This window comes from Drechmeria coniospora, chromosome 01 (genome assembly GCF_001625195.1).
Source record: "Drechmeria coniospora strain ARSEF 6962 chromosome 01, whole genome shotgun sequence".
NCBI lineage: Eukaryota > Fungi > Ascomycota > Sordariomycetes > Hypocreales > Ophiocordycipitaceae > Drechmeria > Drechmeria coniospora.
Window position 1 is genome coordinate 11,840,558 of NC_054389.1, and position 15,162 is coordinate 11,855,719.

At 55.9% G+C, this 15,162-nt stretch overlaps 4 protein-coding genes across 4 annotated transcripts; 3 read left to right on the forward strand and 1 right to left on the reverse strand.

Annotated features, from left to right (window-relative positions):
• Window positions 1–3,929: 3,929 nt before the first annotated feature.
• DCS_03149 (uncharacterized protein) lies at window positions 3,930–6,215 on the forward strand (the record flags this gene model as incomplete). Its single annotated transcript, XM_040800473.1, has 1 exon — window positions 3,930–6,215. The coding sequence occupies one exon, from the start codon at window positions 3,930–3,932 to the stop codon at window positions 6,213–6,215; it is 2,286 nt and encodes a 761-aa protein (XP_040661356.1).
• Window positions 6,216–6,520: 305 nt separating this feature from the next.
• On the reverse strand, window positions 6,521–8,854 carry DCS_03150 (uncharacterized protein; the record flags this gene model as incomplete). The annotated part of the gene is made up of 1 exon (XM_040800474.1): window positions 6,521–8,854. The coding sequence occupies one exon, from the start codon at window positions 8,852–8,854 to the stop codon at window positions 6,521–6,523; it is 2,334 nt and encodes a 777-aa protein (XP_040661357.1).
• Window positions 8,855–11,742: 2,888 nt separating this feature from the next.
• DCS_03151 (uncharacterized protein) lies at window positions 11,743–12,092 on the forward strand (the record flags this gene model as incomplete). The annotated part of the gene is made up of 2 exons (XM_040800475.1): window positions 11,743–11,932; window positions 12,049–12,092. The coding sequence occupies 2 exons, from the start codon at window positions 11,743–11,745 to the stop codon at window positions 12,090–12,092; spliced, it is 234 nt and encodes a 77-aa protein (XP_040661358.1).
• Window positions 12,093–12,425: 333 nt separating this feature from the next.
• On the forward strand, window positions 12,426–14,183 carry DCS_03152 (putative Xaa-Pro aminopeptidase; the record flags this gene model as incomplete). The annotated part of the gene is made up of 4 exons (XM_040800476.1): window positions 12,426–12,478; window positions 12,566–12,627; window positions 12,687–13,920; window positions 13,970–14,183. The coding sequence occupies 4 exons, from the start codon at window positions 12,426–12,428 to the stop codon at window positions 14,181–14,183; spliced, it is 1,563 nt and encodes a 520-aa protein (XP_040661359.1).
• Between the last annotated feature and the right edge of the window lie 979 nt (window positions 14,184–15,162).

Below are 15,162 nucleotides of genomic sequence, written 5' to 3' on the forward strand. Positions count from 1 at the left end.
CGGCAGATGAATCCCCAACGAATAACAATGGGCGAGTCCGAAGCCAGGATGCCGAAAACTAGACCAAGGGAGGAGGCATAAACGCGGGTACGTTGCCTTGTCCCTAGTGCCAGTACAATCGGCGACAGTGAAATGCCCCGTTATACGCATAGTTTTGCAAGCAGCAAGTACAGTACAGTATCAAATATTTGGATACTGGATAAATGACGAGGATCCACTCAGAGTAATGGAGAAGAGTACTCCGTAAGTGCATGTGGGTCGGCATTACTACGCAAGTATTCCAGTAATGTGTGCTATTATGCAGTACACCGATGAGGCCGAATCTGCTGTAATCCGAGTTTTGTACTTGTCCAAGTATGCACTTAAACAGTTGGTAATACCGCATAGGTATTTGTCCCACCCAGCACAAGTAATGCAGTGCTGTGATGCGTATCATCAACAATGACAATCTACTTACTTGTACTCGTTGACCTGTATCGCATGCATGTGGCACTACTATTTTACTGTACAAATTCATTGCTCAAAGCTCTGGCCTACACTGTACGTACCGATACTTGTGCAATTATCAATGTATTCCTGTGGTGTGCCGTGCGCCGTACAGTACACCGATGAGGCCGTATCTGCAGTAATCCGAGTTTTGCATTTGCCCAAGTATGCACTTAAGCAGTTGCTAATACCGCATAGCAATATATGGTAGTGTGTACCCGGCATACAAATACTTGCTCAAGTATAGAGCTGTGATACTTGTCAACAATGACAATCTACTTATATTCGTTGGCCTGCATCGCATGCATGTGTCACTACAATTTTACTTTGCAAATTCATTGCTTGCTGCCGTCATATGCAGCTCCCGTATGTGCAATCATGTATGCGCGTAGTAACCATATCGCTGGGTACTAGGTAGCTAGCTGCCGGACCTCTTCATTCCAGCCATTGGTCACCATCAGATCTGACATTGGCGTGCCTAATGATAGAGGGCAACGGCGGTGCCACAGGCATACAGTTACTCGCCATCGCGCAGCCCCATCTTCGAAGCCTTTCTCGTCGGGTGCCGGAGCAAGCGAAAATTGAATCAAAAACCAGAGTTATTCAGTGCTGCTTCCTGTCAACGCCATGTGTCCAGACAAGACAATCCGTAGATATTCCGGAGAACCAATGCGGAAATACGTGCGTCAGCACAACGCTTGAACGAAGAATACCTTGCAACCGTGGATGCAACAGTCGCTACCCAGGTAGCCTGGCTCAGCTTGCCATCGCGTGCTCCATGTCATTGCCGTCGACCATGCAGGGCAAATGACGGAAGCAGGCAGCGGCATGCATTTTGGCTGAGGCGATTTGGACCCGAGCCGTACGGCAACGATGATGAAGAGAAACCATGTCGCAACCTCTGGAGTGAGCAACGGCAAGCGAGCTTCATGGATCGAGTGGACGCTGCAAACGTTGCCGTGGCATTGAACGAAGCATGTTGGGAAATGGCCAAGATATAGCGTGCGTGCGCTGAAAGGAACAAGATGGTTACATTTCGAAGGCGAATAGACTGGTCGTAGTCGTAGAAGTTGCTGTTTTACAACGGAAAAGACTTTGCCCGTGCCGTGTGGGAGTGAATGGTGTCGAGGCAATTAAACGGCGTCATTTGCTCAACTTGGCCACCCCCAACGCCCTTTCCCTGACGACCTTGGCTGCAAACAGGAATTTAGCGAGAAAGGTAGGTGCGACTATGAGATCCTTTGCTGGACGACCTTTCCTGCAAGGAAGGTGCTGGCTTTCGGTAAAAGTACGGTAATATCGTCCTCCATCGGTCCGACTCGCGAGAATTGCTTCAGATTACGGAGTACTATTATTATTACATTGATGGCCACAATAGGATGAGTGGAAATCTGTCCCTGCCCTTCGATTACCTTCGGTTCCATCAGCCATTCTACGGAGTAGTGAAAGGAAGGGGCCATTGGCAGCTTCCTGTATATATATTCGTGGGTAAGTTTGTGGCGAGCACGCTGGCAGCTTCGCGTTGGGCACGTCCCAGGACGGCTTCCAAGCACAAGATACCACTCCAGGATATGTCGAACGCTGGCAGAGTGGACGGCTGGATACTTGCTGGGCGGGATTAAGCCGTGGCCAGTATTGATACTGCAATATTCATATAAACGCCGCCGCATAGGTTAGAGTGCCGTCATCCTGCCGTTGATCCAGATTCAAATGGTACGTACATATTGCGGTGCAGCACAGACTCGACGAAGCAAGTGCATGAAAAAAAAATGGAGGGGATGCCTTCGTGGTGACTGACTTTGATACAGTGCACGCACAGTACGGAGTATCGCCACGTTTACATGCTTTACCTGGCCTGCCGCCCGCTGTCGTAAAACCGGGGTTGGGTTAAGCTTTTATGCGGTGAAAATTCAATAGCCACGGCGACAGTTCAAACAGCCACTTTGGCGGCAACCAGCCCATGTACGCCTAGTTCCTCGTCTCCCTGGATGCCAGTTGCTAGACAAAATTGACGATTCAATTTTGGTTGCGTTAATGCCACAAAGTGAATCGACACTTTTGTCACCCAGCTATACCTATGCTGGTACTGCATGTACCGCGCAAGCCGTCCCTTGGGCAGCGATAATACCGTACTGTAGCTACTAGTCAGCAACCCCCATGGAGTACAGTACAGCGTATTATTCGCACATACCTAGTACCTACTTTGTACGGAGTAGGTAGTACTGTACGGAGTACCGATACGGTGCCTAGGAATCAGTAATGCAACGAACGAGTACGTACCCAGTCGTCCTCTGAGAGCCGCTCCGACACCGCACTTATGGCGGCGGCCCCTATAGAACGATATTGATTTACCCCACGGCAGCGCCAGTGGTGCTGAGCTGCAAGAGTGTATGCCGCGATGACCTCGTACACGCTGATTAGGTTTGCCTCCTCCAACGACCATGCTGCTAGGCCAGGAGCCATGTGCAAATCGTTGCCGACACGGGACGGAAGCTACACCTGGTGGCGCGGATCCAACATTAAGCTATGCCGTATGCCGCCACCGCTCCTCTAGTTTCCTTCGCTTCGTTTCGCTACCCTTGCTTGCAGAATTTCTTCGGCCATCGACGTCGTATCGGCATCACATCTTCGCCATGCCACCGCCGTGAACCTTGATTACGCCGGTGGGCACGAGACCACGGCAGATCCCAGCCACCCAATACTCTGCTCCGTCCGTACATCCATCCCGTCCTCTCGATCGTCGTCATGGGGAGATCGATGCATGGTGGAGCGGAAATCTAGACCCATCCGCCAAGACGACAAAAGCAAGACACAAGCCCACTTGTGGAAGCCGCCTCGGCCAGCAGCCAGCCAGTTGGTGATGTCATTTTCGGATCAGCACTGCGAGGCGGCCAACGGCAACATCTCGTCATCGTGATGGACCGAGTATGGAGCGAGCGAGCAAAGGGGGTGCAAGTGTGCCACCCGCTCCTCGCCTGCCGCACACCTCACGCCCTTCCTCGTCGAGCTTGCCGCTTCGCAATATTAGGGGGCAAACTTTGCTTGCTCGCGGCTGCGGGCAAAGCACCCGCTCGGCATGCAATCATACTCGCACAGAGAGGGCTTCCATTCTTGAAGGCTCACGCCCTCGCCCCTCCAGACCTCCCTGTTACTTACCCCTCACCTCACCTCACCGACTTGGCGTTTGGCTTCTCCACGCATGCAGCTGCCACCGTGGCGGACATGCCAGCCAGCCAGCCATGGACCGAGCACGGCGTACATGTACGCTGATCTGCACCGAACCGGACGGTGCTCGCTTCCTCTCGCCGTAATTTGGCCTCCATCCTCATCCCTCTGCTCGACGGAACGGCAACGACGACTCTGTCCGTCCTCATCCATCACTCACCGCAGAGCTTTCCCCTCGTGACGCGTCCTCGCCATCAGATTCATCAGCCATCATCAGCATGGCCGACGCCGACGCGGAAATTGTCGTCCAGGCCTTGGGCCGTCTGAGCTTCCTCGGCCAGGTCTACGATGCCACCACGGGCACCCTCGGCATCGCCTCGCTCTTCGACAAGACCAAGGTCGCCGCCGCCACCGTCACGACGCCGACGCCGAGGACCGAGGCCGAAGTCAAGATTGTCAAGACGGCCAAGGAAAGGGCCCACCTGCTCAACGTCTCGGCCTCGGTCTCCGTTTCCATCTGCGGAGGCACCGTCACCGTTCGTGGCTTCGGCGACTACCTCGACAGGTCCGACACGCGGGAGGAGTCCGTCACCATCACCGGAGTCATCCGAGGTCGCACCATCCACAAGAGGCTCGACCTCAGCAACGAACCCCTCGTCACCAACGTCGTCCTCGACGGCGACCAGATCAGGGCCTCGGGGGCAACCCACGTCGTCACGGCCATAACCTACGGCGGCAGCGTCCTCGGCAGCTTCTCCCAGGGCAAGTCGGACGCGTCGTCGGACGAGAACATCAAGGGCTCCTTCAGCCTGTCCATCCTCCAGGGCATCGCCGGCCTCGCCAAGGCCGAGGGCAGCGCCGACATCACCAGCGAGCTCGCCAAGAAGGCCAAGGGCTACAGCGTCAGCACGACCCTCGTGGCCGACTACATCGACTACGTCCAGACGACCCCCTACACGCCCGAGCAGGTCATCGAGACCCTGCAGCAGGGCTTGCCCTTTTCCTCGGACGAGGGCGGCAACGTCGGCGTTCCCCTCGAGCTTGTGCTCACGCCAATCTCTCGCTTCGACCGCCAGTCGTCGGCCCTCCTCTTCCAAGAGTTACAGGAGGAGGACCTGCTCCGTCTCATGTCCATGTACGACGACATCGTCGACTTGAAACAACGCCGGACGACCATCCGGATCCAACTCGAGGCCGGCTCCGTGACCAACCCTGCCATCCAATACTTGACGCTCTTCCCATCTTTTTCCGACGCCTGCGAGGCCCGAGAGTCCGCCGTGGAAGCCATTCGCGTCCAGGCCAAAGCCGAGCTCGCCCGTTTTCTCCGCGACTATCGCACCCTGACGAACACGACCAAGACGGCCGAAGAATTCGTCGCGGAATCTCGTCCCAAGTACAGCACAGAACTGGATCTTTACGCCGCCGACTTTGACCAGTGGCAACAGCTGCTGCAGGTGGAGCAGGTGGCCAAGAATCACAACTTCCCGCTCTGCCAGCTGTCCGACATTGAGCTGGCCATGAACAGACCCGGGCCGAATTCCCTCATCGTCGCCCTCACCCCACCGGCCGTGTCCAAGATCAGCCTCCTCAACGCATACCGCGCCTGGGGAGGCGACATCAAAAGATGGCAGGACAAGGATGACGAGGGGAATAATCTCAAGGCGGAATACTACACCTTGTACGCCGATGCCGCTCTTGATGTCCCGCTGCTGAAGCTCGACGGCACACGATCCTCCATCGCCTTGGCCCTCACCAAGGCCCGCGACGGCGCCAAGACCGTTCACCTCAAGTACGGCTATCGGAAAGCCAACACGGCCAGCAAGGATTGGACAATGTTGAACCAAGACTGGTGGGGTATCGTCGTCGACGCAAAGATGAAGACCCGATACATTGGTGAAATGAAGGACGGTGTACCCCACGGACACGGTGTCGTCACGTACGTGGACGGCACAAAGTACGACGGTGAGTGGTTCTACGGCCAGCGCGACGGCATTGGGGAAATCACCCGCGGCTCTCGCATCATTGCCCAAGGCCTATTCTTGGACGGCGAATACAGACCCGAAAAGGAGGCCATCGACGGCGAGCTCTTGAATACGATGCTGTATCCCTACTCGAGCAACATCATCGAGGTGAATGCGTACAGGAAATCGGAGTGGCTAGGCCGGGCAACCATGGCGATTGGCCTGGATCACATCTACAAGGTTGAAGGTACTGCCGCAAAGATCGCGAGAGCGATGGGTTGGAAGGATGGTCAGAGATTCCAGCTCACACCCCTCTACCTCTCGGCATCCGGAACGGCGCGATCACCCTATGTTTTGGTCGTCAATGGACCGAAGATTGAGTCGGGTCCGTACCCTGAAGGCTACACAAGAAGCAAGAGATGGCCCGACGATTTGATCGAGGACGTCCTGAACGACGCCGATGGTGCTGATTGGCTCGCCGACCGTAGCTTCACGAGGCGGCTCTCCATGTTCACGCCGTTAAAGGAGTACCCGATGCCGGGAATTCTCACAAAACGGTTCCAAGCTATCCAGATTGAAGCGATGGTGGTGGAATCAGAATGAAGTTGGCCTGTTGCAATGTCACACGGTTAAAGTTTGTACAAGCAGCCGCTAGTAATTGATTCATTCAATCCTTTCCACTCTGCGGGTTTCCCCACCTCCTGTGTTTGTCGTCCATAACTTTGTGCCCTTGACATGCAATCCTCTCGCATTCATCCAGCTTGTAATTGCACGTCAATCATCAGTGCTGAAACGCCTAACATGGTTCAATTTGGTTCCGCATCTGAGACTTTCATACATTCAGAACATGATGCGATTCCTATAGTTGAAAAATACAGAGCAAATTGTGCAGTCCTGTCCCAAGACAACTACCAAACAGTAGCCTTGATTATTGGCGGCAAACCTCCGTTCAGAGAGTCGAGGGTTGCAATGTTGACAACCTCATCACCGGAACGAACTGCTCCCGACCCAGCTAGCCAAGGGTTCATTGGCAACACCTTCTCGATAAACTGGCGTGTACCGGAGTATGAAAGGTTCTTTGATGTCGAACCATTCGTAACAACGTAAATTCGTGAAGAATACGGAAAATATCGGCCCGGAACCAACCTAGGAGCCGGCAACGTTGTTCGGTATGCGGCCTCCAGGAGTACGAACTCGGAATCGACAAGGAACTCGTTGCGCTCGTTCTCCAAGAAATGCTCCCAGACGTATTCTTGACCCTCCCACGTAGTGACGAGGCGGTAGCTCTCGTCGTCTTTCCATCCAAAGGCTTTCGCAATCTTGGCCACTTGTTTTGGAAGCGCCGCCTCGATCTGGTCCAATGATGTCGGATCAATGACACACTCCACGGCAAAAGTGGCCGTGTCGACGGGAATATGATCTTTGTAGACAACGACGGTGATGACTCGACCGTTATGACGCAGCGCATCATCGACAAATATGCCCTCGTACTCGACAGTCTCGTCTATTCGTCGCAGGGTGCCCTTTCCATCGCGCGTTCCCTGGAACCAGGAGCCGGTGTAGGTGGAACCGTTTGAGAGTCGCATGGTGCCCGAACCATGGGGCAGAGAGTCTCTCAAGTCGCCAACGTACTTTGTTCCAGCGCCCTCGTCGACGAGGATTCCCCACGTGGATTCTCCTCCCCCGATTCCGGAGTATTTCCAGTCGACAAGGCCGAGATGGTCTCCCTTTGAAACTCCATAGGACAACAGGGCAGGCTGATTTGACCCTCTTGCCTTCACGAGGGCTTGTTTGATGGCCGTCGACTCACCATCCAACAGCAGCAATTGCTTGTCGAGTCCTACATCCGTATCCGCGTATACGGAACAAAAGGAAATTGGCGGCGGTGGTGTGACTGCTTGCGCTCCTCTCTCGGGCTCATGCGTCTGTGCGTACCACTTGTTGATGGTGTCAACGAGTCCATCGTAGGTGTTGATCAACGTGTTTGTGAGCACATTGGGAGGCACCAACACAAGTGCCACCGGCGGCTGACCTGGTAGGTTCATCTTCGCCGAGAGGTCGGCTACGCTAACAAAGGGCATGCCACTCTTGGCAGCCAAATTCAACAAGTTGATCCTTGCGATCCAGGTGGAAAGGGCCTTGTCAAAGGAATCCTTTTCCTCGTCGTAGATCTTGTTGCCGGTCAGGAGAAAGTCCTTGGCGGCCTGGACACCATCCCTGTCCGGCTCGGCACGGATTTCGCGGAGAAAAGTGCCGAGATTTGCTCGGTATTGCGACACGAGCAGCTCGACCCTCCTCTCGCCAGCCTGGCAGTCCTTTCGGAACGTCGGGAAGAAGTCTCCTTCCTTCTCGTTGACCCTAGCCAAGAGCTTCTTGCGGCCCTGGTCAAGAGTGACGATGCTGTCGTAGAGGCCAATCATGTTCTGCAGCTCCAAATCTTCCAGCTCCCTGAAGAGGAGGACGGTGGAAACTTTGTCGAAAAAGCTGAGAGGGGTCAAGGAGAAGGTCATGGGCACGGGCACGTTCAAGAGCGCTGTTGCCTTGAGAAGTTTGGCCGAAAGAGCAACAGGCGTCACCGGGAATCTCACGGCGCTTCCCGCGTCGAGGAAGTCGCCATTCATGCGCAGCTCGAGCGAGTAGTTGGCCACCTTCTCCCGCTCGCTCATCTCCAAGCGGGCCTGCCCCTCGGCGCCGGCAAAGCCGCCCATGCTCTGGAAGACCTTGATGGAGAATTCTCCTTTCGTTTCGGTCTCCTTGTTGGACGTGGAGTTGGACTCGGTCAAGGAAGCGACAAGATTGGCACCGTACGTGATTTGGGTGACGACGTGCGTCGCTCCCGTCTTGCGCAACTTTTCCGGCGATATCTGGACCGCGTTCTGCAGGTTCGCCTCTTGGATTCGCAGGTGGGTGTGCTTGGTCTTGGTCTTGACGTAGGCCGTGATGGAGGCGGATTCTTCCGTGCTCTCGGAGCGATCGAGGTAGGAACCAGAACCGGACAAATCGATGGAGCCGCCCAGGATGGAGCAGGAGAGGGAGGCCGAGACATCGAGCTTTGCCGCCCGCTCCTTGGCCGTCCTGACATCGCCATACTCGATTTGCATGAATGGCGCGGGCTCGGTGTCGGTCGATTGGACAGAAATTTCGGAGGGGAACAGGGAATCATTCAAAAGACTGCCGGTATGGGAGTTGTACAGCTGGCCGAGGAAGGTTGGCCGTCCCAACGTCTGCACGTCCGTCGCCATGATGGAAGAGGAGGAAACTTTGTCCGGGGCAAGGAGGAACAAAGGAATGCAGACGTCTCTTGACAGTTGAAGCGGCTTGAGATGAATGCAGACGTCTCTTGACAGTCGTCTCTTGACAGTTGGACCGGCTTGAGATGAATGCAGACGTCTCTTGACAGTTGAAGCGGCTTGAGATGAATGCAGACGTCTCTTGACAGTTGAAGCGGCTTGAGATGAATGCAGACGTCTCTTGACAGTTGGACCGGCTTGAGATGAATGCAGACGTCTCTTGACAGTTGAACCGGCTTGAGATGAATGCAGACGTCTCTTGACAGTTGAACCGGCTTAAGATGAAAGATGGAAGCTACTTGAGCTCAATGCAAGGTGATTCTGAGGTGATATTGGAAGGTCGGCAGCCTTGGACGAGAATGCTTGTACCATGGACAGAGGGTTTGTGGGAGAAGCAGGTGCATGTGCATGTGCATATGGGTGACATGGGGATCTGAAGGGGTTATTAGCTTGGCGGGCTCATGGCTATTCATCGTTGGAGCGGTTGACTTGAACGATTCTGCGGAGAAGGGGAGAGGGGGGGGAGGGGGGGGGGGGGGAGGCGGGTGTGGGACGAGGTTCCAAGGGCTCTCGACGAGGCGGTGACGATGGTCAAGTATGTGTGTGGCGGGGCTGTGGTGCACGTAGCTGCAACACAGTGGCAATAGGCTCATTGCGGCTGACCGCTGGCATGGTGGCTGAAGGTAAAAGAAAGCATGCATACGCCGTCCAGGATGAGAAAAAAGACTTGCTGCTTCAGTCGATGCATGATTGGGTATCCTCGTTGATCGTTCCGAATCTCTGCAAGCATCGCATATGGGAAAGGCTCCAATGCCAGCATGCTTGACCTGTGGATGGAATCCCCGTGCACGCAGTCCAGATAGTGCTCGCGAACTGGCGTGGCAGTGGTTTTGTTGCCTAATCGGTGTTAACTGATACTTGTCATTTTACCTAAATCAATGCCAGTTGTCGTGTAATTGCAGTGTAATTGCAGTGTAATTGCAGTATTCTAAGCCGCAAATGGCATCATCCATCCTCATATGATTGTTAAACCAAGCTCGGGCGGAGGAGCTGGAGGCGCACAGTGCGAGAGTGTTTACTTCATTCGGGCTTCAACGTCTGCTCACCTCGGCCGCTTCTTCCTTGCCACGCATCCATCCACCTGGCTGCCATTCGCCATCGGCCGTTCATCAAACACTGAACAGTGGACCGCTCTCGCCAAGGCAGGGCCTGGTTTCACCACCAAGGACGACGTGCTGTGTGTTGACAGACGGTCGAGAATGCCGCATGTCCGCTCGCCGGTCTCTCTGCTGCACACACCCCCTCAGAAGCATTTATGCAATGTCATGACAAATGCATGTACCGGAAACTACAGGGCAGGCCACTCACCTGGCACTGGCACGAGTGACGTGCTCGCTCAACACAAGGTGAATACGCAAGGTAATTTACCGTTTACAATTCCCCGTTTGAGCTGCTTTTCCATCGCTAATCTCGCCATTCATCGACCTCCATAACTGGATTGTCCGGCCAGCCAGCTTTCCGAGTGGCCCACCTGCCGATTCATCGTGACTCTGTTGTGAGAGGACGAACGTCGATACAGTCAATGAATGATACATCACATCCCGTTTGAGCTGCTGCCAGATATTCACGTCAGTCCACTATGAACTGCAGCGTCATGGCTCAGACGACGGCGCTGCCCTTTGACACGTTTACCGGAAGCAAGAAAACCCCATAGACACTGGTCGATGCCTTGGGTAAAACCCGCAGCAAGGACTGGTGATGCAGCTTTGGCTACCGGTCAAATTTGCACGCGGCGGGGGTCGCCTCGTATGAGAACGAGGATTCACGACACAAGCGCAAGCGTCCGTTGCCCCAGCCAGTGGTGTTCCTACGGATACTGTGCTGGTGATTTCTACTCTATCCTGCCATGTCCAATAATGCCATCCGAGTCAATTGTCACGATTCTGACGGCCGAAGACTGTGATGATGCCGCTATCATAAAAGTCCAGCTCTCGCGCCCGCACCTTCCTCGCCCATCTCCTTCCTGTCTGCGGTAACGAGCGTCGGGGCATCCGCGTTGGTCAGGCCAGTTGAGCGAATCATGTCGCTTCATTTTCGAGAGACCAATTCACTCCCACACAGCTGAAATGTTTTTATCGCTTTCAATTCGGCATCATTTCCTCACTGTGCAAATGCCTTGACCGCCTCTTCTTTTCAAGCCCTCCCCTTTTCTCTCCTTAAACCTTCATCTTCTCGCCGAATTATCTTTCATCTCGCACCATGCACAGCACTGTACGTTTGTACCATTCTTCGACTATCCCCGTCACTTGACGCCGTCTCCATCCAGTCCATGCAAGCACTGTCGTCAATATGATCCAAGAAGACTCCAAGCGGGCGCAGGTCAGTTGAGTACGGTCTAGAGTCTCACCATCTGATGTCATTGCGGCCCGAAAGGCTATTCAGCACAATGATGCGACGACGCCAGTTGAGCCATGCTGGTGCTCTCCCGAGGGCCATGGCGAAGCAGGCGTAGATGACGTGGTAACGGAAGTATCGGCAGAGCGTCGGGGAAAGAGGCAGAATTGCATCCTGAACAACGGGAAGCCAATCGTTGGATATGATATGCCACTCGTGGGCGCCTCGGAGAAAGCTTCAAAGCAGCACTCGGAACTCAAGCCCGGTGCCCTTGCGGTCCCTGCAAGTATCCATCGTCATCGTCCGGGCCCAACTTTGCAACTCCTCCCATCACCCATACGATCCTCACCGTCACGACACGCCGAGAGTCCACAGGACGCATCGCATCGCCTGGATCGCTCCATCAATTATTCTCGTCGCCGACGCACCTGTCAGGTTGAAGACCAATGTCCTGGCAAGCTTTTTGGGCCGTTTGCATGTCGAATGAAAAGCAACTGCAAAAGCTCTCATTCATCTTGCCGACGCACCATTTTATGGACTACTTCGTCAACATGAACACGGACAGTGGAGAGTGGTCGATTGAAAGCGAATGGATGCTGCCGTCATGGGACTACGTTGCCATGATGAATACGGACGGTATGAGTGGTAGATTTGGGATGAATGGAGGATGAGTAGCGGACACAGCAGGGGTCTTCCATTCACGACAACCTGCTTGAATGGTACTAATATTTCCTGCATGTTCCCGGTGGCAGTTGGCATCAACCTCGATGTCATGATATCGAATGGCTTCCTGTGACGCCAGACGATTCCTCACCTCAAGATGCACGAGAGCATGTACTTACATGTACATGTTGCTCGTCCTGTTCAGCACTAGTTCGCAAGTACATACATGTACCTTCTAGGCCTACGATTAATTATTACTGTTCCCTATTCCTCCAATGGAGGGACCAACACCATCACCAACGTCACGGCTCAAGGGCCCCGCATTCCCCATACCCCTCATTCCTCTTCATACCCCTCCATGCCCTCCGTCCCCTCCCTCCATTCCCGTCCATCCTCTCCCGTCCCCTCCACCCCCTACCGTCCCCCTTTCTAGGCACAGAGACGACAAGGCAGATTGCGATTCCACATGGCCGAGCAGCTCGACTTTGACCTCTGCTTGGACGATGAGTTTGACGCGCTGTGAGTCTTGATCCGATCCGCCAAACCGCCTGCGGCCGACCATGGACGGCCGGCCGTCGTCGAGTGGGAGGCTGATTGCCCTCCGAGGTACCTCGATGTGAAGCAATCGGGCCATGTCGGCTCGTTGTCGAGAAATGCAAAGTATCCGGGTAGGCAACTCGTCGGCGGGGACGTGTCGATTCGTGTCCGCGGCCGCTGACGGTGGCAGGAAAACTCCACGCCCGCCGCGTCGCCGCCGAACTGCAGGTCGACGATGGCTTCATCTACCTTCCCGGCCAGCCCGAGATCCAACTCGAGGACTCGGACCAGCCGCGCCTCTTCCGCCAGCGCCGCTACTTCATGTACATGACGGGCGCCAACTTTGCCGACTGCCACGTCACCTACGACGTCAAGGCCGCCCACCTCGTCCTCTGGATCCCCTACGTTGAGCCCCGCCAGGTGCTCTGGTTCGGCTCCAAGCCGTCGGCGGCCGAGTGCCTGCGCCTCTTCGACGTCGACGAGGTCCGCTACGCGAGCCAGCTTCCCAAGTTCGTCGCCGCCCTCCCCTGCGACAAGACCTTGTACCTCCTGCACGCCGACCAGAAGCCGCCGGTGGAGGGTGACAGGAGCAGGTGCAAGGTCAACTCGAGCCTTCTCCGTCCCGCCATGGACCGGGCCCGCGTGGTCAAGACGGACTACGAAATCGCCATGATCCGCCGCGCCAACGACGTCTCCTCGGCCGCCCACCGCAAGGTGGCCCAGCTGCTCCTCAGCCTCGGCACCGAGCGCGACGTCGAAGCCGTCTTCCAGGCCCTCTGCACCTCCCGCGGCGCGCGCTCCCAGTCGTACCCCATCATCGCCGGCGCCGGGACGAACGCGTCGACGCTGCACTACGACCTCAACGACCAGCCGCTCCAGGGGAAGCAGCTCCTGCTGCTCGATGCCGGCTGCGAGTGGGACTGCTACGCGAGCGACGTGACGCGCACCCTGCCCCTCTCGGGCGCCTGGACTCCGAGGGCGGCGGCCATCCACGCCGTCGTGCAGCGGATGCAGAACGAGTGCATCGCCGGCGTCCGTCCCGGCGCCGTATTCTACAAGCTGCACCTGCACGCCGCCGACGTCGCCCTCGACGGCCTGCTCAATCTCGGCATCCTCAAGGGCAACCGCGAGGAGATTGCGCGCGCCGGCACCGTCGCCGGCTTCTTTCCCCACGGCCTCGGTCACCACGTCGGTCTCGAGGTCCACGACGTCAGCGGCGGCATCCCCCTGGCCGCGACGGACCGCCGCCGCCTCGACGGCGGCAAGCGAGAGATGATGATGGCGGCCGACCTCGTCGCCCTGCGGCGAAGGAGCCGCCACCTGACGGCCGAGGATGCCGAGAGACAGGCGCTGCGGCCCAACATGGTGGTCACGGTCGAGCCGGGCATGCAAGTCGCCCCCACCCCCACCCCCGTTCGATGCCCGTGGCGCGGCGAGCGAACAACAAAAAACCCAAGGCTAACCGTGAGACAGCTACTTTTGTCGAGAGTTTCTCGAGGGATACTACCTCGGCAACTCGCCTCATGCCCGCTTCATCGACGGCGCCCTTCTCGAGGAGTACTATCCCGTCGGCGGCGTGCGCATCGAAGACTGCATCCGGGTGACGGCCGAAGGCAACGAGAACCTCACGTCGGCACCCAAGGGGGACGAGCTGCTGGATGTCATCAACCGCCGGACGAAACACTGATGGCCTGCGCCGCGGCCCGTTGCCGTTGGGTGGTTACGCCGGCTGACGGATATGAAAACCACATTTGCTCACCTACCCGCGCCCGTCGTGATGCCGTGCGTCGTGTGCCGCTGCCTGCGCGTACGTCGAGATGGATGCCCCCTCGATGGCGGATATTCACTGCCTCGGGCGGACGCGATATCGCTGCGGGCGTGATGATGAGTCGCCGCACGAGCGGTTGAGAGGAACGACAGCACGAGCGGTTGAGAGGAACGACAGCACGAAGCGTTTCCTATTTGCAGCACGTCTTCCCGTTTGCCTGATTGCTATTTCGACACGTAGATGTCAACGGTCGATATGACGAGCTCAAGGCGAGGAGGGTCCTCGACACGCATGTTGACGGAGAGTTGACGTGCCTAGGCACACGAGCGTTGCTCTGATAAGGTGAGGGCATTTGGATTGGGCATGGTCGAGGCACCGTGCTGAAATGTACATTTTTGGCCACTTGATTTTATGATGAATTCCGTTATGAGCTCTTCCTGGCGCTCATCTTCGGTGTCTCTCGGCGAGATATGATGGTTCAATCTCCATCACCTGCCGCGTCATGGCAACATGGATGTCGATGAGCCGGCAATCTATGGAGCTATCGTGGAGCTATCGCTCTCGTGGACCTATCGCTCATGCCGACGACACACGTGGTGCCATTCAGTGGGGGTCGCTGGAGGGATTGGACGAACGCAAGGTCGATCGATCGATGATCGTGATGAGGCTGGGCAGGGCAACATGCGTACTGGAGGTGGAAAATGAATGGAGTATTCCCCCCCCCCAGTAAGGAGTAAAAAACAACTCAATCAATACTCCGGAATTTTAATATATTATTATCTTCTTTGCCTACGTGCACCTACTTACTCCATACTGTACAAGTACATCTACATCTGCTGTGCTGCAAGTACAGCAGGTGCTTGTTGTCCCTGTACAAGTGCAAGCAAGTAATATTCAC